Here is a 23,098-nt window from a genome sequence, read left to right as displayed (position 1 = left end):
CCAGAACCACATGCCCAGGCACTTCACTGCCCAGAGCGGACAGGGGGCCTCCCACACCAGTCAGCAATCAAGACAATCTACCGAGACATTCCTACAGGCCAGTAAGATGGAAACATTTCCTCAACTGATGTTCCTGCTTCCAGATGACTCTAGTTTGTATCAAGTTGGCAAAACTAGCACAGGGAGTTTAGATGGCCAGCCATGGGGGCAGGGTGTGGGACAGAGAAGATCTATTCTCTGCCCTGGAAACAGTGGCTCCAAATACTTGGCAGATTACTTGACAGGCAACAACACAAAAGGCTATGTTTTCTTAGCATATCACACTGGTGGGGCTAGTGAGATGGCTCAGGAAGTAAAGGCACTTGTCATCAGGCCTGACAGCCTGAGTTCCATTCCCAGATTCTGTATGGCAGAAGGTGAGAATGACTTCTTCAACATTCTTCTAACATCTACATTGTGTGCTCTGGCACATGCATGTACACACAAATGTGTGCATGTGTGTGTGTGTGCTCACTACACCCCCACACACATATAAAAATTAACAATAATAAAATTCAGCGCAACACCCCCCCAAAGGAAAACTCATCCTAACAGGAGTTTTAGAACTCAGAGTTTTCAAAGGAAAATTGGAGAGAGACTCATCTCTGGAAATGAAGATCACTAAGACACATAACTTACAGGTTTCTAACTCATCTTCTCTCCTCAAGTTTAAACAGAAATTTCCAGGCCCTGGCTCAGTTCTTCTTGAGTTCAAGATAATATACTAGCAATAATCAGAGCCATGGGGCTAACATCATTCCTTTTCCAAATAAGTAATACAGTAATATCTAATTTTCTAGAGAAGGAAATAATACAGTAGGAATTGAAGCAAAATTATTTTACAAAAATTATACACGAAATCTTTAAAAATTAAAACAAACTATTCAAGGAGATCTCACACTTGTAGTAGTATAATGAACCACATTACTGAACCATAAACGCTGGGGCTTCACTAGCAACTCCATGGCCACCAGCCCTGTGGCTACCCAGTATTTACAATGTGGCTAGTTCAGAGTGAGCTATGCTGGAAGAATAAAATATGTCTTATATTCAAAGTATTTAGCACAACAGAAGAAATGAATACCGAAATAGTTTTATGGCTCCATGTTGAACTAATGTTTAGGATAAATTGGTTTAAGTAAATGACATTACTGAATTTAATTCCACCAGCTGCTTCTTGCTGTTTTAATGGTGATTCAAACATTGAAGAAGAAAGTTTCTGAGCAGCGATCCACAGAACTTTCTCAAACTGAGCAGAACTTTGGAGTAGAAGGTAAAAGATTAAAGAAAACACCTGTTGAGATGTTGCAGCATGGAATGTTCTTGGGAACATCAGGCTACTTGGGGATAGATTATCTGATGAAACGAATAGCAACCATGGGATTTGGGTTTGTGCGTGCATGCGTGCATGTGTGCCTGTGTGCCTGTGTGCGTGCATGTGTATGTTTGGTACCTAAGAAATTGAGGAGTAGCCTTTTTTTCTCCTGCTAAATATGATCAGCCCCTGGCAAAATCCTTAGCCTTCTGTGGAACTGAGTTTGTGAATTAAGGGACCCAAAGCACAAATGTCTCTTTTGAGGTTAGTGTCATATTGCAATCTCTTCCAGTTCCAAGTAAGATCAACAGTCACACTGTGTTCCAGACAACAACCCCAAAGTGGAATTGGGTTATAGGAAACCATGCTCATTTCTTTCTTTGCTTTATGCCTTTGTGGAGCTGACTTCCACACATTGAGCACCCACTGCCTGGGACTTGCCTAGCTGGAGGGATTCACCCAGTCTCTACCATTTCCTCTTCCTCAACTGGCTTTTGGGATTTACATTTGTTGTTTCCTCCTATGGGCCATCAAGTATGCAAATTCACTTGGGTTTATCTATCTACAGGTTTTGGTAGGAAGGCATCATCCCAAAATGTCATCAGAACTGGAGGAACTCAAATTTGAAATCCAGAAATGTAAATTCGAGAGGCATGAACTTTATCAAATCCTGGACCTTTATATCTATGATGATTGGGACTACAGGTAGTCATTATGCCCAGTAACCTGTTCGCTGTCTTGTGCTCTCTCTCTCTCTCCCTCTCTCTCTCTCTGCTAACCCAACATTACTTCATATCACGAGAGAGTTTCACCTCTCATCCTGGATCTTAAGGAGCTTTGGCAGGCATTGGCTTGTGAGATAACCTAGGTGCTGTGTTTTGGGTCAATCTCCTTTGCACTTGTCCCTGAGCTGCTTGTATTAAGGTAGATTCTGTCAACAGACCGAAGGACCTGGTCACACTTGATGCATCTAAGTGAGGGAATGAGATTCTTGCATGCCATCACTCTTTTACTCTGATTTTGTTCATTATACACAGATTCTATGGCACCTCCATTGATGTAATTGGCATCCTAATTGTGTTTGTATATGGGATGATGTATATGTATGTGAAAGTATTTGTGGGTTTTATGCTTACGGTCAGGGAGTGTGGGGAGTTTGATGGGATCTAAGGATCTGTCTGATGGACAGTTTGCAGGTCATGATAGCGTGGAAGACCACATGGACCAACAGAACTCTTTGCACCTTCTATTTACATTGCTGGTAGATAGGACTCTCCTGAGGGAAGGAGGGGTTACAAATCCTCTTCCCTGTCAAAGTAGTTATGCCCTCTGGGAATTCAGGTAAGAATAGGAAACAAGGTTTGAGAATCCCTGTTTTCAAAACAAAAGAAATGTCATCATAACTATCTGTTGGACTCAAGGCTGTGGGACAGACTGGAGGAAACTTCTTACAGAATTAGTCAATGCCTTCAGGCTTACCTGGCCAACTCTTGACAGTCAGCTCCATGGACCTGGTAACCTGGCTCTGTTGTCCTGTGCTCAGGATAGTAAGTTTAATCAGCACAAATAGGACCCGGTTCAAAGGAGCAAGTATGTGGTATAAACTGGGTTTAAGTAATCCAGTCAATAGTCTGATTTCACGTAATCTTTTTTGACTGATTTGAACTTCATTATTTTTTTGACTCTATTGTTCTTTTTTTTTTTTTTTTTAAGCTATCAACGGACCTAGAAATGGTGATTGTGGTAACAAATTCTGAACATTTGTTGTTCCCAAACAGGCATTTCACAGGTTCCACCCATTCCAGTACAGAGGGTCTTTGCAGAACCACATCTCCATAGCCTTTTTAGGAGTCCTTATTTCAAAATAAATGTTTGCTGATTTGCGCAGAAATATTTCCTTGAAAGAATTGTTGTTGGAGTCTCACTGTTGTGGTTTTACTCCAGTCTTTGTGTTTGCCGCATTCTTCCCTCCCCTCTCATTTCTTAAATTTGAATTTTTTATTGGATTTTTTTTTAGATTTCACCTAATTCTGAAATCATGGGTTCAAATGGTTATTTGTTCCTTGGGCCATGCCCTAACACAGGCTGGATGTTGAATTGCCAATACTTCAATCTGAACATGCGATGAGAATGACGGCTATGCAAATGATGACCAACTCAATAAGTGATGCCATGGAGAGGTACAAGGAGCTCATACAAGTGAACAGTTCCTACCGGTGAGTCACTGACAGAGATGAGAACCCAGCACTAGGCAGGGAATGCTTCTGTCCTGTATGACTTTGAACAAAAGTCAGGGCTCTGGTTCTGTAGTGTCTGACTCTTAACCAGAAGCCTGCCTCCTGGCAAGGGTCTTAGATTTGTAGCTCTTGGACTCAGTTGTCCTACCTGTGAAGAGTGTTTAAGACCCTCCAATTGTTGTTTTCCACATCAATGATCCTCTACATAGAAGAGGTTCGCCCCATGATGGGAATATCAATCAACTGTGAACCTCTAGGTCTCTGACAGGAGATTTAAAGATCTGTGATCCATGAGAAACACATGGAAAGATTGTATAGCTATTGGGTCTTCAATTACCCCTCAGAGGTGATTTCCCCACTATGTGAAGATGGTTTTAGCATACCATGGACATATAAGCACCCATATGGACCATTTCTTCTTCCTTGATTCATATAAACTCTCTTAGTGTCAGGATTTTCAGAAGTACTTTGATTCATGTGGAATGTGGATTTTGTAATTGGTGCTAACTTGTATACTGTTATTCTGGGGATATCTGGGGATGAGGACCCTTGAAGTAATGATTGTACTGGCAAGAGTGATAGGCAAATAGAAGCTGGCTGGGATTTACCATTTTTTGTTTGTGGTTCAGCATCAGGCACTCCCAGCTCCTGTGTGAACAAACTCAATTGAAGAACCATATACAGATTTTGCTGAATGAGAACAGAGAACTGCTGGTGGAGCAGTCTGAACTGCCAGCATCCTATTTGGAGGCAAAGGGGTTCTGTGAAGAGTCCAGAATGAACATCTGTGTCCCCAGTGCCAAGCAGCAGCAGGTAGGGTTCGGCCTCAGGGTCAGGTTTTCCTCATGTTCACCATAAACATTGACAAACCATTGTAACTGTCTATTGACTGACCTAGGTCGCATCCAAGTGTTCATTTATATGAAAATTTACAAGGCTTTCTGTGGAGATAGCCCTTTTTCAAGAAACTGCATGTTTGTAAAGCAAGTGCTCCTGCTCTTCGAGAATCTGCAGTTTAATAGGAAGATAGGTTGATCACACATCACAACACTACATGTCATTATGTGTGGAGGGTGCTATGTGGGAGCTTCTCTTTAGACTTGCACTTGGCTTTGAGGGATGAAGAAAAAGCCCAGAGCTCATTTTCTTAACAGAGATCGTGTGAAAATCCAGGAATTAAGTAGTTTGTAAGGAGGAGAGAATGGTGGAAATGCCAAAGAGATGGTGTTTATTGTGATTTTTGGTGGCTTTTGTTCTTCCTCCCCCTTTTTCCCTGTATATGAAGATGGTGCCTTCATGCTTCATAGATCTTGGATAACTGACAGAGTCTGAGTAGCAGCCTGTCATTTCTATCTCATTTGAGGGTTCCTGGAGAGTTCATATCTGGGCCTTACAACCTGAAGCTGGTTAGAAGAGCAGGGATGTGGAAAAGGTTTCTCAAAGGCTGAGGGTTGGCATTAAAGTTGTGACTTCAAGAAGAAAGTTATTCATATATACCCCCAATTCTCACTAAGAAAGGTGCATTGCTGTGAGGACCTGCATCTTCAGGGGCATTTGGGGAGGCCAGTTAATGACATGTGATTTTGTCCAGTCATTCTCTACCTTAGTCATTTGAGCTAGATCTCTCCACAAACATGAAGCTTTCTGTTTTGTGCCGGAAAGCAATCTTTGCATCACTTGTCCTGTTCCAGGAGGAGCCCCTTCTCTTATTTGTCTCAACACACCCTTAAACCATCCAGCTATTTTAAAAATATGGATTAGATTCCTTCACTTTACCTGAATAGAGGTATCCCCCTGGAAGATTCTGGTGTGTCTCATTGGCTTCACCATGATCATGTGTAGTGAGCCATATTGGATTTGGGCCTGGCTGCTTTGTAACTGCATGGCCACAGTAAAAGTCATGGGATTGTTGGACAGAGGCCTCTCCCATGTATTTACGACACAGGAAGAAAAGACCAAGTAGTAAACCCGGTGTCTCCACTGCATGACCTCTGCTGAGCCCGGCTGATGCATGTGGAACCGACACACCTGGACCACACCTGGGTGGTGGTCAATTTACTTCTGCCTTTTGCTTCCTCAGCCTTTATCCTTGAGATTTAGGCTGATCTTCTTGGATTTCTCCCTAATTAATTCAGGTCTCCTAGTCGGTCTTTTGTTACCGAAGTCATGAGCCAGGTAGTCACGAGCCAGGGTTTCCCACTGTGCTTCCCAGTTATTTTCTACCTGGAGACTTGGGTATATAAGTGGTGAATAAAGCTACAGGAGATTCTCACTCTTCTTCCTCACTCTCGCTCTTCCACTCTTCCTCTGTCTCTGTCTCTGTCTCTGTCTCTGTCTCTCTCTATCTTGATCTCTCTTCCTCTCTCTTCCTCTCCTGGCTTGACACGATAACCTGTGTGTGTGTATGTGTGTTTCTTTCATCCCGTAGGCTTTCGCCCGAATCTCGGTACTGTGTCGGTGCTGGTGCTCACAATCATGCATGGAATCCTGTAGTGCATCCCTCGGCTGACATTGCTTTGCTGACTATGTCATGGGCATGGCATTCTTTCAGGATAGATTCCCTCACAATATTTTACACAGTGCTGCATTTCAGAAAAGTCAGTGTAGGTTATTTCTGTAGCCATTTTCTGACTGCCATTGAGGTTGTTTTAATATCACCTGAACTCTAATGTGATGAAAAGTTCCTGGAAAGTGACTATAAGTCACTGTCTTCTTCGGATGTTTTCAAAGTCTTCTATGAAGGAAACAGGGTAGTGTTAGTGAGGGGCCTACAAAGAGTCAACATAGAGCTTGATGGAGTCTTTTCCTAGAAATCTCTCTCTTGGGAAGTTGATGTTGTGTTGTTTAGGCTATCTGCGCAGAACATGTAACTTACTTGTAGGACCAGCCAAGTATCTGCATAGAAAGGTTTCCTGAAGTGGAAATGAGTACAGGCCAGGGCAGCACAACCTGCTTGAGTCTAAAAGACTTGTACACAGCGTAGCTCCCACTGAAAGGAGAATTATACGAATTCTAGGTTTGGAGATACAAAATTAAAAGAATAAACCCCAAAAGGCCACAGATACAAAATTAAAAGAATAAACCCCAAAAGGTCACAGACCCAGGGCTAAGCCCTACAGCCAGGACTAGCAGGCCATAAAGATAAAGGAGCACAGGAAACACTGTCTAGGCAGGACTGGCAAGCCATAAAGATAAGGAAAGGAATGCAGAACAGACCAGGAGTACTGGATCTGACTCACAGGCCACCTGGCAGGAAGAGATAAGCCCCCAGCCCCCGACATCCAGGACGCCCCAAACCTGCCAATGTGTGTAGCTATACCTTATTACCTCATCATGTGAAATAGCCAATCATATTGAACATGTCTATGTGCCTCGTTTGAATCCACCAATCCCTGTAACTATGCATCTGCTTCTGTACGCCCGCTTCTGTTTCCCCAATCCCTATAAAAGCCCCATGCTGGAGCTGCTGGGCGCGCAAGTCCTCCAAAGAGACTGTGTGCCCACAGGTACCTGTGTTTTCCAATAAACCCTCTTGCTGATTGCATCCGAGTGGACTCGGCTCGGTCATTGGGCGCTTGGGACTCCTCCTGAGGGAAAGGTCCTCTTTGGGGGTCTTTCACCACTAATTCCTCACTCAACAGAAATATGCTGCATAAAAGCAAAGTTTTCATTTGTCAGTGTGTGTGGATGTGTGTGTGTTTGTGTTTGTGTGTTTGTGTGCGTGTGTGTAAGTGTGTGAATGTGTGTGTGTTTGTCTGTTCATGGTTGTGTGTTTGTGCAGTAGTGAACCTGTGTTTCCCTCTATTTCCACGTTTAATGAGAAAAGTACTCTAAGTGTTCACTTTACATCCATGAAACATGAAATGCAGCTACCTAATCATTTGACATCTCCATCTAGCTCTGTACAGCAAAAGGACCCTTAAGTTAGTAATTTATTCAGTTTTCAAAAAATTGTAACATGTTTATCTTGTGAAGTCTGGGGGAGGGTGGAATATATGTTCAAGTGAGTTGTGTTTCACAGTGTTAACAAATGGTACAGTCCTGGAACTTGCAGGTCCCTTTTTATTATGGTATAGAAGTAGGACAATAAAGTCCTTTAGAAAGCAAACCCCCCCCCCCCCGAAATGGCACAAAAACACCTGTAAATTTAGATTTTCAAGTGATTAGGGGCAAAACTACTGATCAGTATTGAAATCCTTCGGAGCACATCAAAGGAATGGAATACAGGGAGGTAAGGGCAAGGCTTCTCTATAAAGTCCATGAGTTTATGTTCCTTCTCTTTTCTTCACTAATTGTGAAAGGTGACTGGAAGTTTATGTCACTCACTGTGTCTTCTCCAAGGTTGGTTTCCACATTGCCTGTTACCATTTCTTTCCAGCTATCCTGGCACAGTTACAACTTCAGCTGGGAGTTTGGCTTGGACTTTATTCATTGAGAATTTGAGTTGCTTGGAGTTGTATCATCATCCAGCAAAAGTTCCATAGCTATGCTGTGGTACAAGAACAGGGCAGTTTCAGGAGCCCCTTTAGGTGCACAAATAATCTAAAGCACTCCCCTATGTTATCTGTGTAGCATTCTGCAAGTGCTGTTAATCAAAATCATTTTTTCTGAGGAAAGTTCAGCCTCAATGGGGTTAGGAGAAATGAGGACCTTCAGATGGGTCTGGGAGTGTAAGAACAGGTAGGCCTATGAGAAGCCATGTTCATAAAGTGGAACAGAAGTTTTAGTTGACACAGAGATTCCACGACAAGGAGGAGGTGTTGCCATTGCAACTAGGGCACATCAGGGTTGTAGTGATCCCCAGTGTAGCCCTGAAGGAGAAACTCTCCAGATGTCCATCAGCCAAGGAGGGAAAATGCAACATAGGTTGGAGCCCTTCAATGGATTATGATTCAGTATAAGAAAATCCATGTAAGCATTTACTTACTTAACCCAAATATCTGTGACACAATCACATTATAGGGAGAAAAATTGTTCATTTGGATTCTGGATATGGAGATTTCCTATGATTCTGGGGGCATAGCTTTGGGCATGAAGTCAGCCAGGCTGTGGTAATGAGAGCTCCTATTAGAAGAAGCTGCACACTTTGGGGAAAGTCTGAAACATTGAACAAGAACATAAGTCTAGTCCACCACCAATATATGATTCTTTGCTGGGAAACAACCTGCTCTACACAGCCTTGGGAACTTGATAAGCCAGACTGGGCAATAGGCAAGAACCTGAATTCTATGTCATTTTATGAGATGACAATACATCACTGACTGAGCTGTGTATAGGCTATGGCCACTATGTACATATCCCACTCAACATTTGTTTTTATGCTTTCAGAGTATCCTGGGGAATCATTACATTAAAGATTAACTGGGAAAGTAAACACTTGACTGCATTGTACTATGCTTATATTGTGTGAACACAACTGTCTTGTGTGTTTGAGAGTTGGTATTAGTGTGTCTGTGCATGTGTTTGTGTGTGCACACATGCATGCATGGTTCCATTGACAGTACACTCATCTAATGACCAGAATAAGGAAGGATTAGAGGAAAGAATGCAGGACACTCTGAAGCAGAAAGAACTGATCACCCAGGAAAGCGACTTGGGAGAAACAATGCAGAAGCATTCAGATATCTTTGAGATCAGGTAGGAACACAGGCTGGCAGAAAGAAGCCAATTGGATTTCCTGTCCCTATACAACTATCCTTTTTGGGTGGCTGACCACTGACATGGTTTTCAGCCTCAGGCAGCTAAAGAACTACTCAGAGTATTATTCTGGAACAGTTTATGTGAATTTTGTTCATGGAACGATATGTATGATCCTCAGGATTTCTTCGTATTTTGTACTTCTTTCTTCCTGTGAACTCTCTGATAAGATCTGGGGATATTTTCTCTTCTGTCCTCTCACAAATTGCATTACAATAACGATAGTCTTACAGGTGTGCTGTTATGTTTCTACATCACAATCACCTTTAATGTTCCATGTGTATGCTTGGAAGATATGCATGGAGAACATTCTCAGTGATAACAGGATCTATGCAGTGCCCATGGATTTGATGTGAGATGGTTTTTCTGTGTATTTGCAGATAGAGCGGTTACAAATGGAACCTACGCAGGTTCCTTCACTGCCAAAATAATCGTAACCTTCACTTCAATTCTGGTCAGGTTCTCTCTAATGCATCCAAACTGTATTCTAGGTTGGTCATATCTCTCTTGAACTCAGGTTCAGACATAGTTACAATGTTATTATTCAACATAATATATCTGGACCTTTGTAAAATATGCTAATTTTTCTTTTAATACTAGTACAGTGTGTAGTTCACAGTCCAGTTTCTAGCAGTTTTTAAAAGCTGAGATATAAATCCAAGCCCAGGTACTCTATGACACTTGGGGATGCAGGGAATGACCTCAGCTTACAGGTCAAGCTGGATTGTCCAAGTGAATAGAGCTGCTGTTTTAGGGAGAGCTGAATAGACAATCTCTCAGTAACCCCTTTTTCCCTTGCTCTGCTAGGTCTGAAATTCTCCAGCCGAAAGTCAAACATGGTACAGACCAGGACAAGTTCTCCCTTGGAGAGAAGTGCTACAGGAGTAGGAGTAGTACTAAGTGTGCACAGCAAATACACCACTATTGCATCTCATCCCTACTATCCATCGCAATAGTGGCCTGCATTTTCCTCCTTTAGTTTGATTTCTTTGGATTGAATAGACTGTCCTTTCATCTCACCTCTCCCCAGAAATAGTGCACATTTGGAGGGACTCTGAGAAGAGCTGATGCACATCAATTAAGAGATGGTGGGCATCTAGGAAGAGTCTACCCATCCAATTTTTTACTTGTCCTGATAGCTCATCCAGAAGAGTTTCAAGGAGATCAGTCCACAACCTTGGAAAGACGTTGAGACCAAGACTGTAATGTATTTTATACTCGGTATTGGATGGCCTTGTCTTTCATGCCCCACTCCAACAGAAGAGACCTCCTTACATTCTGCTTTAAAAGATTATTACCATCATTAACTGCTTGTCTAGTATGTTCCAATGTCAACCACAGGCTATAAGTCTGTTCTGCAAAATGAGCAGCAAAAGAATGTTTAGCACAATTCCTCTGTTTAGATTTTAGTTTGAGTTTTGATTATTTTGGTTCTTTGGTTTTTCTTGTATTCATTTGAAAGTTTGTTATTTATTTGCTTTTGTTTTATTCTTTCAGTTGATTCACTATTTTGATAAGGATATAGACTGTATGCATTACCTATGTGCATCTGGTTACAATTGAGTAAATTGGATGTATTCTCTTAAATAAAACAGTGACCTCAAACTCTTCACTCTTAAGAACCTCCTTTATTGAGGTGTGGTGTCACCATCTGAAGTCCCACAGCTGTCAGGGAGGGATGGATCTCTGCATTCTCATGGGAACTGGGCATCACAATTACTTCTCAGTCAGACTGAAATACAAAGCCGATTATTCTTTCTCTGTAGACTGTGTTTCCAACTCTGTGAATACCATGTTCATCATGCAAAAATTACCCATGGTGTATCCTTGTTGTCAAATATTTAGGTACCACTTAATTATGCTCTTTTGTGGATGACAGTGTTGAATAAATTAATGGGATATACATCAGGTTTTCTGTAATATTTCTGTAATAAAAACATGGGATAAGGGAGATTAAAAGCAATCAGGAAGCCAGCACCCAAATTTTGTTTTGGAGAGAGCAGAACACCCAGAAATTTGGACGATCCTTACCACAGGACAGAACGCCACTTCTGCCCACCTCTGCCCACATCCCTGGCCCAAGAGGAAACTGGACAGTGCCCCCAGATACATAGGCAGGAACCTATTTGGTCCAGCCTGGACCCAGATCTGAACTGGATCCCGAAATTATTTCAAGAAATCCAAAGGCATAGTATTCTGTGTTTCCTGATTGTGGCTTTTTTTTTTAAGCTGTAAATGCGATTTTGTTTTTTGTTTTTTGTTTTATTTTGTTGTTTTGTTTTGTTTTGTTCTTGGATATTTTTTCATTTCCATTTCAAATGTTATTCAATTTCATTCACTTTCCTTTTTTCCCAGAAATAAGTCCCCTTATACCAGGCACTCCCCTTCTTCTATAACGTGTTCCCTTCCCATTGACCCCCTTTCCCTACCTCTGACATTCCCCTACACTGAAGGTCCAACCTAAACAAGACCAATCATTTCTCCTTCTATTTGTGCCCAATAAGACCATGCTTTACTACATAAGCATTTGGATCATGGGTCGGTACATGTATAGTCCTTGGGTAGTGGTTTAGTCCCTGGGAGCTCTGGTTGGTTGGCATTGTTGTTCTTATGGGGTTGCAAGTCCCTTCAGCTCTTTTAACCCTTTCTCTAATTCCTCCATATTGGGTCCAGTTCTCAGCTCAAAGATTTATTGCTAGCATTCGCCTCTGTAATTTACATGATTTGTGTGTGCCTCCCAGTAGATCGCTATAGCAGGCTCCTGTCCTCATGCACTCCTTAGCCTCATAAATCTTATCTACTTTTGTTTGCAATACACACACACACACACACACACACACACACACACACACACACACATATACATATACACTCTATCAGTTTAACAGAACTTTTGGTTTTCCATTCCAGCTTCAGAAAGGCTTACAATCTATATTATATCTTGGATAGCTTGTATACTATCTGATAACCATCCAATAAAGTATGCATATTCAGAGTTAAACAGCCTGACAGGCTATGAGTCTATAGTCAGTCTTCAACCCTGTCAGAAATCTCAGAACGACCAAATAGCTATACACATAGGAAGCCTCACACGGCTTCCACAACTGAGAGGTTGTAGAGACAAATCTCCACTAGCACAGGCCCCTGTTCGCAACATGTGAGCTCAAGTCTTCAGCCATCTGGCCCCAAATCAACTGACCGACTGATGAAACGCAGATTTGAAAGGGCTGATCACCCCATCTTGTCAGCAGGGCTTATCAGTCAACTCCTCTGCATAATTTGTCCTTTTCTGGACAGTATCAGTCTGGAGATGAAACAGGCAGTTTTGTCCAGTGTCTGCCTAGCCACAAAGTATTGCCTTGCTTGGAGGTAGAGATGTTCAAAGTCTTCGTTCAATCAACCAAAGGGGAACTGTTAGGAGCAGATGTGTCTCAAGAAAAGATAAATAACCTTAAATCTCAAATTTGGTGAATTTCTGACATTTTTGAAAACCATCACAAAAATAAAACTGCAGCAGGATGCAGACTTCATTTTTTCCCAAACAAGTTTGAGTCATAATTCATGTCTACAAAATTTGTTCCTATAAGCCATTCAGTGGGTATTAGTTCTTTCATAGCCATGTGCTCAATACTGATTTCAAAGCCTTTCATCTTTCCCAAAGAAAGCCCATACCTCTTAGCAGTATCAGTCCACATCCCTACAGACCCTGATATACCAACCCACTTCTGGTCTTTAAAGATGTTTTCATCATGGATTTCTCATGTAAATGCAATCATATATCATGTGACTGCTCTGACGGCATCTTAGCACAGACATGTTAATGTCCATCCATGCTATAGTTTATACTTCATTCCTTATTACCACACTGCATGTATACCACATTTTATCATTCACCTTTCGAACCTTTGGGCTGTTTCCACTGGTTAGCTATTATGAAGTATGGTAAGTAAAAACTTTTATAAGTTGTGTGTGTGTGTGGGGGGGTTTATTTGGGGAAGTGATTTGCAGGGTGAACTTGTATTTCAATGTTTTGGAAATTCGAAGAACCATTTTCCAAAGACACTGTTCCGCTTTACGGATCTCTGAGTAATTCATGGAACTTTATTTCTCCACATGCTTGCCAATACCGGTTATTGTCTGTGTTTCTATCTCAGCCACCTTGGCAGGGATGAGATCGTATCTCACTGTGATTTTGATTTACCTCTCCTTGATGAATAATAATGTTGATCATATTTTCATATGGTAGTTTCTATTTTTTTTTTTCGGAGCTGGGGACCGAACCCAGGGCCTTGCGCTTGCTAGGCAAACGCTCTACCACTGAGCTAAATCCCCAACCCGGTAGTTTCTATTTTAAAACGGGATTATCTTGTCAAATCAAGGGGTATGTATTCTTTACACATTCTGAATGCAATTTTCTTACCAGATGTTTAATTTAGGCATATTATCCTTCAATTATCTTTTTACTTTCTTTATGATGTCCTTTGACATCATATGTAAGATTTTAACCTGATTAAATTAAATAAGATGTAATGTAGAGAGCGGCGCGGCGAAACAAAGATGGCGCCGACATCCAGCCTTGTCTGGATATAAACGACTTACTGCGCATGTGCAGGCTTGTCCCCTTGCTAGGGCTCTCTCTAGTGGTGAACAGCGGTACTGCACATGTGCGGTTTATGCACCAGGTGTTAGTTGATATGCTAATGAGGTGATTCATTCTCCGCCAATCCCTGGAGGACAAGTAGTGGGGTGATCCAAGCCCCACCAATCCCTGAGAGATAATTAGCATACTGTTGTCTATATAAGCCGAGCGATTTTGCTGCTCGGAGTCCCTGTTCAAGAGAGCTGTAACACTAAGAGAGCTGTAACACTAAGAAGAGCTGTAACACAGTAAAGGCTTGCTCGCAGAAGAATCCTGTTGCCACGCGTCGTTCTTGCTGGCGGGACATTGGGCGCGCGACAATGTAAGCTGGTTAAAACTCATTGCTTTAGTTTTATACCTGTTCTATTATAAAATAGACTGGCGAAAGCAGCTTAGAGGAGGAAGGGTTTGTTTTAGCTCACAGTTCCTGAAGTAGCTGTATCCAGTATATTTTATCTGTTGACTTGGGTAGGCTATAATACCCAGATATTCATCTAAGTCTTGCTGTGAGGGTCTTTCCTAGATGTAAACATCATGTCACTTTAAGAGTAGAAAAATAATCTTGAAAATCTGGCTGGTCCTCAGCTAACACTAAGAGCCAAACCACGCCTTCCTGGAGAAGAAATCAGCCTGATGGGTTGCCCTACAGATTCCCAGTTGTCAACTCCACAACCTCTGAGATAATGTTTAAGTAACATGCAGCTCATGTTTTACCCTACCGCATCCTAAACCACATGGGCTTTGGAGAACAAGGTGGCTAAGAGCAGCCAGTTAATGGACACCAAACCCACCTTGGGAATCTTGTAGAGTTTTGTTCCTGAAGCATTGGATAAACAAACCAGGTTGCATTTTCTTCAGCCCAGTGGATCCCGACCTTTTGATGTTTAGATATTACCATGTCATGTTCAATCTTCAGCGAGAGAGCATTTCACAAGACTGTTATAAAGAATTGGGAGTGGGCCTTCAGGTCCTTATGAAATTTGCAACCATCAGTTTACTCAGGTTATATTACTTGGTTCCATTCACAGTAACCTGGGGGCTATGCATTCAGTTTTCATGGCTGGCGTTGCCTAATTCATTGGATTGTGTGAATCACAGTGAGCCAAGGGTTACGGGTTACTTATCTTACCCTGAGCACACTCTATTTACTAAAGTCACAGCATTCATTTTTTGTAGGAATAAAGGAAACAGAACAGACATACTGTGGAAGCTCTTTAGAAAGAGTCACTTCCATTATGACTGGTTCAATGCATTTTAGCAAAGGTAAAATTTACTGTTGCTTCATGCCTTTCAGTTGTGAACACTTAACAACAACCTCAGATAGTTCACGGTATATCATTTCAGCAAGACAAAGCAGAAATGAAATGATCTCCATACATCTTGTGCTTTGAACTTTGATTCCTGATGATACTTTCTCTGATTCATAACATGAACTCTTCTCTCCCAGAGCTCTTCTCTCTTCTCTCCCAGTGCTGGGCAGTTGGCAGGGGCAGCTCACAGTCACCTGTGGCACCACCAGGATAAGCAACTGATATTCTACAGTAGACTGTTGTATAAGCTATGGTGATCTGTAGTGACAGTTTTGTTTTCTTTTTTAAAAACAGGAATATTATAAGACTATGTTTGTATTTTAATTCCAGTTGTGGGGATGTGGAACCTCTTTGGACTGTCCACAGCAGCTGACTATGATTTGCCTCATGCTCTAGCAGAGGCAAGGTTTTGCCTGCTGTAGATAGTTTCTACAATTGTGTAATGTTTGGAATTCTAGGAAGTTTTCAGAGGGTATAGAAATGCTAGAGCTCCTTTAGGCGGGGAGGGTGGCTGTTGGTCATTTAATGAGATTGGTTGAAGTTTGTTAGTAGCATGGTCAAGAAGAAACAAAAAGAAACAATTTAGATGCAGAGATTTTCCTAATTTCTCTCTCTCCTCTCTCCGTGTTTCTCTCCTTTCTAGTGTTAGGGGTTGAAACAGGGATTAATGGATAAGAAAAAGAAGAACCCCTGAAGAAGGAAAGACAGGCTACGCTGATCAGTATCTGGATTAGATGTGCCTTTAACTTACATCTTCAGGCCTGGTTGGATTTGTCAGGATATAAGGACATTGACAATGTAAGCACATTGTAAAATGATATGCAATAAAAATAGAGGTTATTGAAATTAAATTTTAAAATAATTCACAAACGTAAGCCATGAATATAAAGTCTTTGCCAGGAAGGGTTGTAGCCTTCATGATTTTATTGTCACCAATACCATAGGAATTGGTACAGAGTAACCATTAAATGTTGCATGAACATATTCGGCAATCAATACTTTATGGGTCCCTGAGGAAAATTCATTATGGCCTAGCATGGCCTCAGTAGGTCTTTCCTAAAGACATGGCTTATGTGAACTCTGGCCTTCAACTGTATAAATGAATATGCACTTGGCTCAGGTAGGAATTTAAGATGGGACCTGTTCCTAGGTGGTGAGAAGTCATTTAAGCCTACAGGGATGGTGCCTGCTTCTCAGGTGCATCTTCGATTGGGAAATCTATAGTAAAGCACTCGTCGAATCATCAGCCACAGCAAGCCTACCATTCGCAAAGCTGTGTGAGTAAGAACATTCTATTTGTGGCATTGGCCTCCAACAGCAATGATGCCAGAACAATCACAAGGACTTCTAGCACACCCAGACTGATCTGCAGAAAAATTGAATCCATTTCCTGGAAAAGGTAATTTTTAATTAACCCTTTCATCCAATAAGCACAAACAGTAAAAATGCAGTGACTAAGTCATCAAAAAATATAGCAGAAGGGAAAGTCCTTACTTTAAGGAATTAAAAAAATCTAACTGAGGATAAAATGCAACGGATGAGAGCTCATCTTGGCAAGGACTGTCCAAAGACACAGGACTTAATTCTGAGAATGTGATTTCTAAGGGGAAAAGAAAATGGGGTGGTTGTTGGCAGCATATGCTGCCAAGATTGACCCTCTGACTTCCCATCACCTGTGATGTGTATCTGCACAATCAATCAATCAATCAATCAACCAATCAGTAAATAAATGGTAACAAAGTTTAACGGGGAACCAGGAGTAATTTAAGGATTTTTCTCAATCAATTTTTTTCATTGTTGTAGAAGTCCCATCCAATGTAGCAAAAACAGAGAATATGGGGTTGGAAGGAGAGATGGCTCAGTCATGAAGAGCACGTATTGTTATGGAAGGGGACCTGATTTCAATTCCCAGCACCCACCTTGGTGGCTCACAACTGGCTGTAACTCCAGTTCCACGGAATCTACCACCCTTGATTTACCTTCTTAGGGACCAATGAGTGCACGTGTGGACATGTGAGTGCATACACACTTACACATGCACCAAGCAAGCACATGCCCTTAAAATAAATCTTTAAAAGATTAAAAAAATGTGCTTTTAAAATGCACAAAAAAGAAATAAAGCTTCTTGAATGTGGATGGAAAACCATTTTTAAAAGACATCAAATGATCAAATGGGGCTGTCTTGAGAAAGTAGATCCTGAGGTGAAGAGAAATTTGACTTGTGTTTTCTTCATGTGCTTCAGGGCAGACTGCAACTTGTATTTTACGAAAACTATGCATTCCAGTGCTGCATTCAAATATTTCTCATCAGCATAATCACAAAAGAGCATCCAGGCAAGCCAGAGCCAGAGGCAGGGGTTCAGGGGAGAGGCAGGTTTGAAGAGGGTGGGGGTGGAGTTTAAGTTTGAAGAGCAGGAAGTCCTGAGTAAAATGGGAAACCTTGCAAGCTACCTGTGAGAGTGCTACCTTGGTGACAAGCTGTCCTTTTCTCACTCAGGTTGGGTGTGTCTGTGTTTGAATCCTCAGAAGAAAGATGAAAATCTGGGTGTGCACAAAGAAGTTCTGTTTAGCACTTAAGCAGGAAACAATATAAGCTTGTTTACCTCTTCCCTACGGTTTTGTTTTTAAACATTCAAATAAGTGAGAAATTAGAATCAAATACTATTTCAGTTTCATCTCATTTACCAGTTACTAATTTTGTGATTTTTTTTAATATATATTTTTCTATGAACCATTTAGAAGTCAGATGCTGGGAGTGTAATCGTGGTAGAGCACTTGTCTGGATGCCTGGTCTAAACCCAGTACAAGGAAGCAAGAACCAGTTATAGGCACTGTGTCACCTCATCCTTAACATGTTCATGTATGCATATATGTATGATCTATGTCACAACACACACACACACACACACACACACACACACACAGACACCACAACTTAGGTTTTATAACACAGTTTTAATACTTTAGTGATAACTCTCCAGTTTAGACAGCCTAAGAGGCCAGCCCTGTGATAAATACTTTGGATCAGTTAGCCCACCAAGCCTTTCAGTAATCTTTTGAGGGAAGTTTGATTGATGTTCATTTTATTGATGAAGAGCATGCTAAGATTCTCAGCTCTGATTGGTTCCAACTTCACAGAGAAGACAGGTATAATTGAGAGCCTAGATGCAGGGAGCAACAGGAAGTTGTCATTGAACTTCAAACAGGGAGAGTCATAGTAGAAAACTGTTTAGAAATGTTTCCCAGAAGGAGGTAGGTAGCCTTGAGCTGGAGTGACAGACACAGACTTCTACTAATGTCAGGCACTGGTGTTCTAATCATGGGCATTTATACATTGTTTCTCTTTTCATATTCAAAAGTGAAACAGTGTTATGAACATTTACTCATAAAGCTACAGTGGCAGACTCTTCAATAGAGGTGATTACAGGTCTATTTTACTCCAATAACACCAAGTATTTTCCTGGTAGAAAACTGTAAGGTACTGAAACTTTTTCTCTATGTGTAGCTGTAGAGAGACTGTTTAATTCAGAGGAACCCACAGGGTGAGTCTATTTATAGCATATCTTTTATGTTTGCAGAGACATCTCCCAAAATGAAACTATTGAAAATGCAGATAAGTGTGGTTTATAACCCAACAAAACAGGAGTGGAGCTATGCCACAACACCCTGCTTTTTGTGTTTTTCAAGGCAACGGTGTTTAGAGGTGATCTCTGCAGCACCTGAGTCAGAAGAGTGGAACGAGAGGCTATGTTTTGTTCTTTATAAATGCTTTACTGACAAGGGGTGATGGGCTAGTTGTTTTTTAATAAGGAGGTGAATTATTACTTTGCCTTCAACTCGTAAGCACCCTCTTTTGAAGGGAACATGAACAATCTCGTTGCCAGTACTTTCTCAGTTAAGCACCTAGATTCGATGAACTGTTCTGATTCAGCGAACCGTTGTCAATCTCACTTTTACCTGGGTGAAAATAACAGTGGGGACCTAGGGTTACAGTAACCTTAGAACAGGTCGACAACATCCTCTGCTGGCAGGAAACGAGGTTGGCTTGCCTCACTCCAGGTCAGAATATGCATGAAAACACACTAGGTAGTTATTCATATTATCACTTTTCTGGGGGTTTCAATTTTTTGTCATGACCAAAAGGGTCAATGAAAATATTCCATTGGCCACAAAGGGTGAACTTTGTTTTGTATTTTGTACATTCCTGTGTGATTTAGAATTCTCTAAATTTTATTTTATTCTTTTTCATTTTCTTGAATTAAATCCAATTGTTTTGGTCCTCAAAAATTTTATAGAGCTGAACGTGTACATATGTGTTATATATGCTCTGAATGTGAGTATGTATATGTGTGTGTGTGTAACATGTTATCTGTATATGTATGTATGCCCATATATACATATATATGTGCACATCATATGTACACATGTGTTACATGTCATCTGAATGTGCAGGTTAGAAGAGTTGGTTGGTTCACTCTTTCCTGTGTGTGGGTCCAGGGATTGATGTCAGGATACCAGACTTGGCTGAAAGCCCCTAGACACTGAGCCATCTTGCCTGCTTTGATCAGGATATTTAAATTCTTCAGTTTGCTGATTAGTAGTGAGATCAACTATGGTTCCAACATTAGACTGGTGAGTATAGATCATCTATGAGTCCTGCTTTCCCTCTGAAAGTTTACAAGAGAACCTTGTTTTGCCAACCAACATACCCAGGTTTGCACATTGCAATGAAGAGAATGAGCTTAATCTTTTTGGTGAACTCACCCTGTAACCCGCTGCAAGGGAACAAAAGCTGTAAGATTATTTTAATGAATTTGTGTGGTATGATGTATGCGTGCATTCTTCTTCATATGTGGATGTACATATGTGTGTAAAGGTCAGAGGTCAGTCAGGTGTCCTCAATCACACTCCTCCTTGTTTTTAGACTTATTTATTTGTGTGTGTATGCATGTAGGATGGGTTATGTGTCTGTTTGAATGTGGATGTGTATGTTGGGGCAGGTTGTACCTATGTTGATGCCAGATCAAAATTCTTCATTCTAATGTGGAAAACATTCTTGATCAAGCCCGAGCTCCTAGCTTCTAAGGACATGGCTTTTTCTATGTGGTCATAAGTGGCTTTTCCTGAGTTGCATGCAAGGCCATGCTTGGTTTTATAACTCCACCATGCTTTTTATTATAGGGAAGAACTCCATAACCTAGTGACCTTTCTCTGTAGGTTTATATTAAGAGCAGCATGTGTTTCTTCTACATACATAGCCTGTGAAAACTGAAGTGGAATACAAACTATCATGTATAACTCACTCTGTTATCAGGACTGAGGCAAATGTTTTCTCAGCTGTTGGGAATGCGATCCAAGGGCCTTCAACTCTCCTGAGCTTATGTCCTCTGACCAGGATCCTAGTCCTTAGCCAATGGGGAATTTAAGGCTGGGCCTCCTGCTTGTTCCAGTTCAGGCTAAGACTTCAGGGTCAGGCCACTCTCCTGAGCCCCACACAGGGCTGCCTGCATACTCTTGTGACTGCAATAGAGGCAGAGTGCTCTCTGCCCAATCCTCTTCTCTCCTCTTTGTCACAGCCATGGACCCCAAGAGCACTTGTCAAATACATCTATTTCTATCTCAAAGTTAAGTTCCCAGAGAATCAATCCCCATAACTGACCATAAATGAGGATTCCCTCTGTGTATGTATATATAATGTTGTAGAACACAGAATAGGGATTCTTGGTGAAAGCTTTGTGGATATGTGTCTTTCCTAGATGTTTTTGCACTGGGATTTTCTACATGACTTAGATATCCTTGCCATGAGGTCATTACCCGCCACCTTGCCATTTCAGTTTTGTTTTTCTTTTGGATCCTAATGCTGTTTGACATAAGATCCAAGGCTGAACTTCCATACTGGGCTATGGTTTCAGACTTGATTTATAGCCATGTCGCCCTCGGGTTGCTTCCTTTTGATCCTAGAGGTTTATTAATCTTTCTCGAAAGGCTTCCAGTACTTGATAGGATTGTGCTATATGCTGTCAGAGCAGAGTTACACAAAATTCATATGCTGACCTTCCTCTGATGGTGCTTACCATTTCCAAGTCCTCAAACAGGGCAGCGCTTGGAAAAAAAAAAAACAAAAACAAAAACACTGCAGGCAAAGAAACATATATGTGGGTCTACCACTGGCTCCATGAGAAATGAAAGAGGAATATAGTATTGGCTTACTGGTAGTATTATCCCAAGTCTAGGGAAGGGGACTCCTAGAGAGTACTAAGCCTTCTCCTCATCCATCAGAGTCTGTATAGCTTGTAGCTTTCATTTGGTCGGTGTGGTGACCTTAACATGTTCTAGCTATTTCTGCCATGTTACTTCTCTATATCTAGACATGACCTCAGGTGTACAGTCACATTGGAAATATAAAAAGCCTCGCATCTGAACTGTGAATCTCAATGTGTGTAATATTTAAAACCACAATAATTGAGTGGCCATTGCCACAGTAAATATTATTAGGGGGTTTCTACCCCACCATAGATCATTTAGTTCCCAAATAAAAGACACAAATCTTTTAGAATTATAAGAAGCCTGAAAGTACTAGAAGTGGGCAGACATCAACCCTCTGTGCTATTTTTCCTGCTTCCCTGTCAATAACCCTGAGGTATGGCTTGCCATGCCCTGCCTGGGCCACACCTGTTCTAACTAACAGGCTGGCCCTCATGGAAATATAGTCAAGATCCACCTACCCTATGGGGTGGTGTCTCCTTCCTTCTCCTCCCATGTCCTTTCCTTCTCCTCATGGACCCTGCCCGAGCCCCCAACCCTGGAAAACTTTGCTCTGTCCCCTCTCTTCTGCCCAGCCCATGTTGTAGGGATTTTTATTAACCAGTAAGGGATAGCTCGGGAGACAAAACAAACAAACAAAGAAAGAAACAAACAAACAAAAATCTGGTATACATGAGTATCTCCTTGACCTGGAGCAACCAGACCTTAGGGTAAAGAATTTAGCATTTGAATATACAGCAGGACCAGACCAACCCATTATATGCCAATCTACTTTGTAGCTGGACTCAAACCTTGGCTCTCACACCGGTTAGATGTTCAACTGTGGAGAAGTTATTTTACCTGTGTGTGACTCAGTTCCCTTATCTGCACAGTGAGGATGAATACGAGTGTTTAATTCAGACTTGTCTTGGGGACTGATGAGTTAATGTACCAGTATTTAAATATTAAATACCATCTACTTTGCATAATTAATAAAAGTCTGCTGAAAGGGCAAAGTAATAAAGCCAGAAGAACATTTGATTAGCAAATAGGGCCATACAAATACCTCTAATAATAAACTGAGAATCAGGGAATGGTGGAAGACTAAGGCTAGAGAATTGGGAAATCAACGTAAGCCTGGGCCACGTAATAAGATCCTATCTCGAAATATCAAGACAAGTCATGGTCATAGTAATTATAAATCAAGAAATAGCCATTGAAAAGAATTTACAAAAAGCAAAGCAATGGAGCAGTGTGGATGCTGTGTGTCAAGTCCCTCTCTGTCCATCTCTGGGACCAAGTATGCACCAGATCAGTGACTGGAATGGGATGCTGAGTGCCTGGAGCAAAGGGATGCTGGCTGAATGGTCACATTTGAACAGCACTAAAGTAGGACTAAATCCTAAGAAAAGAAAGCGATATCCAAAACATGTAAATTTAATGTCCTCCAGAAAGGCAAAACCACAATAATTTTACTGTTTGTCAAGCTGCTTGTGTCACCAAACTTCTAATATTGGTAAATATGCGAAAAAACCTTCTGATGCAAACCAGTTGCCAATAAGAAGAACAACCACTGTCCTTACCATGGTGACCTGGATGCTGTCCAATAGGCCAAGGC

At 41.4% G+C, this 23,098-nt stretch overlaps 1 protein-coding gene across 20 annotated transcripts in view; it reads left to right on the top strand.

Moving 5' to 3' along the window:
• Window positions 1-21,368, top strand: part of Spetex2l3 (Spetex-2 protein like 3) — an 84,754-nt gene extending 63,386 nt beyond the window's left edge. For 10 of the 20 annotated variants that reach the window (XM_039100709.2, XM_063271828.1, XM_039100704.2 and 7 more), the window contains 5 exons: window positions 1,210-1,312; window positions 1,923-2,059; window positions 3,439-3,570; window positions 4,221-4,404; window positions 6,020-7,135. In XM_039100709.2, coding sequence (XP_038956637.1) covers window positions 1,950-2,059; window positions 3,439-3,570; window positions 4,221-4,404; window positions 6,020-6,100 — 507 coding nt within the window. In that variant the 5' untranslated portion in view covers window positions 1,210-1,312; window positions 1,923-1,949 and the 3' untranslated portion in view covers window positions 6,101-7,135. Of the gene's footprint in view, window positions 1-1,209; window positions 1,313-1,922; window positions 2,060-3,371; window positions 3,571-4,220; window positions 4,405-6,019; window positions 7,136-10,095; window positions 14,199-15,880 lie in introns of those variants that run through there. The other 10 variants (XR_010056640.1, XR_010056641.1, XR_010056642.1 and 7 more) reach the window with 6 other exon arrangements.
• Window positions 21,369-23,098: the final 1,730 nt, after the last annotated feature.

The sequence above is a fragment of the Rattus norvegicus genome, chromosome 12, assembly GCF_036323735.1.
Source record: "Rattus norvegicus strain BN/NHsdMcwi chromosome 12, GRCr8, whole genome shotgun sequence".
NCBI lineage: Eukaryota > Metazoa > Chordata > Mammalia > Rodentia > Muridae > Rattus > Rattus norvegicus.
This window is presented reverse-complemented; position numbering and strand designations above follow the sequence as displayed.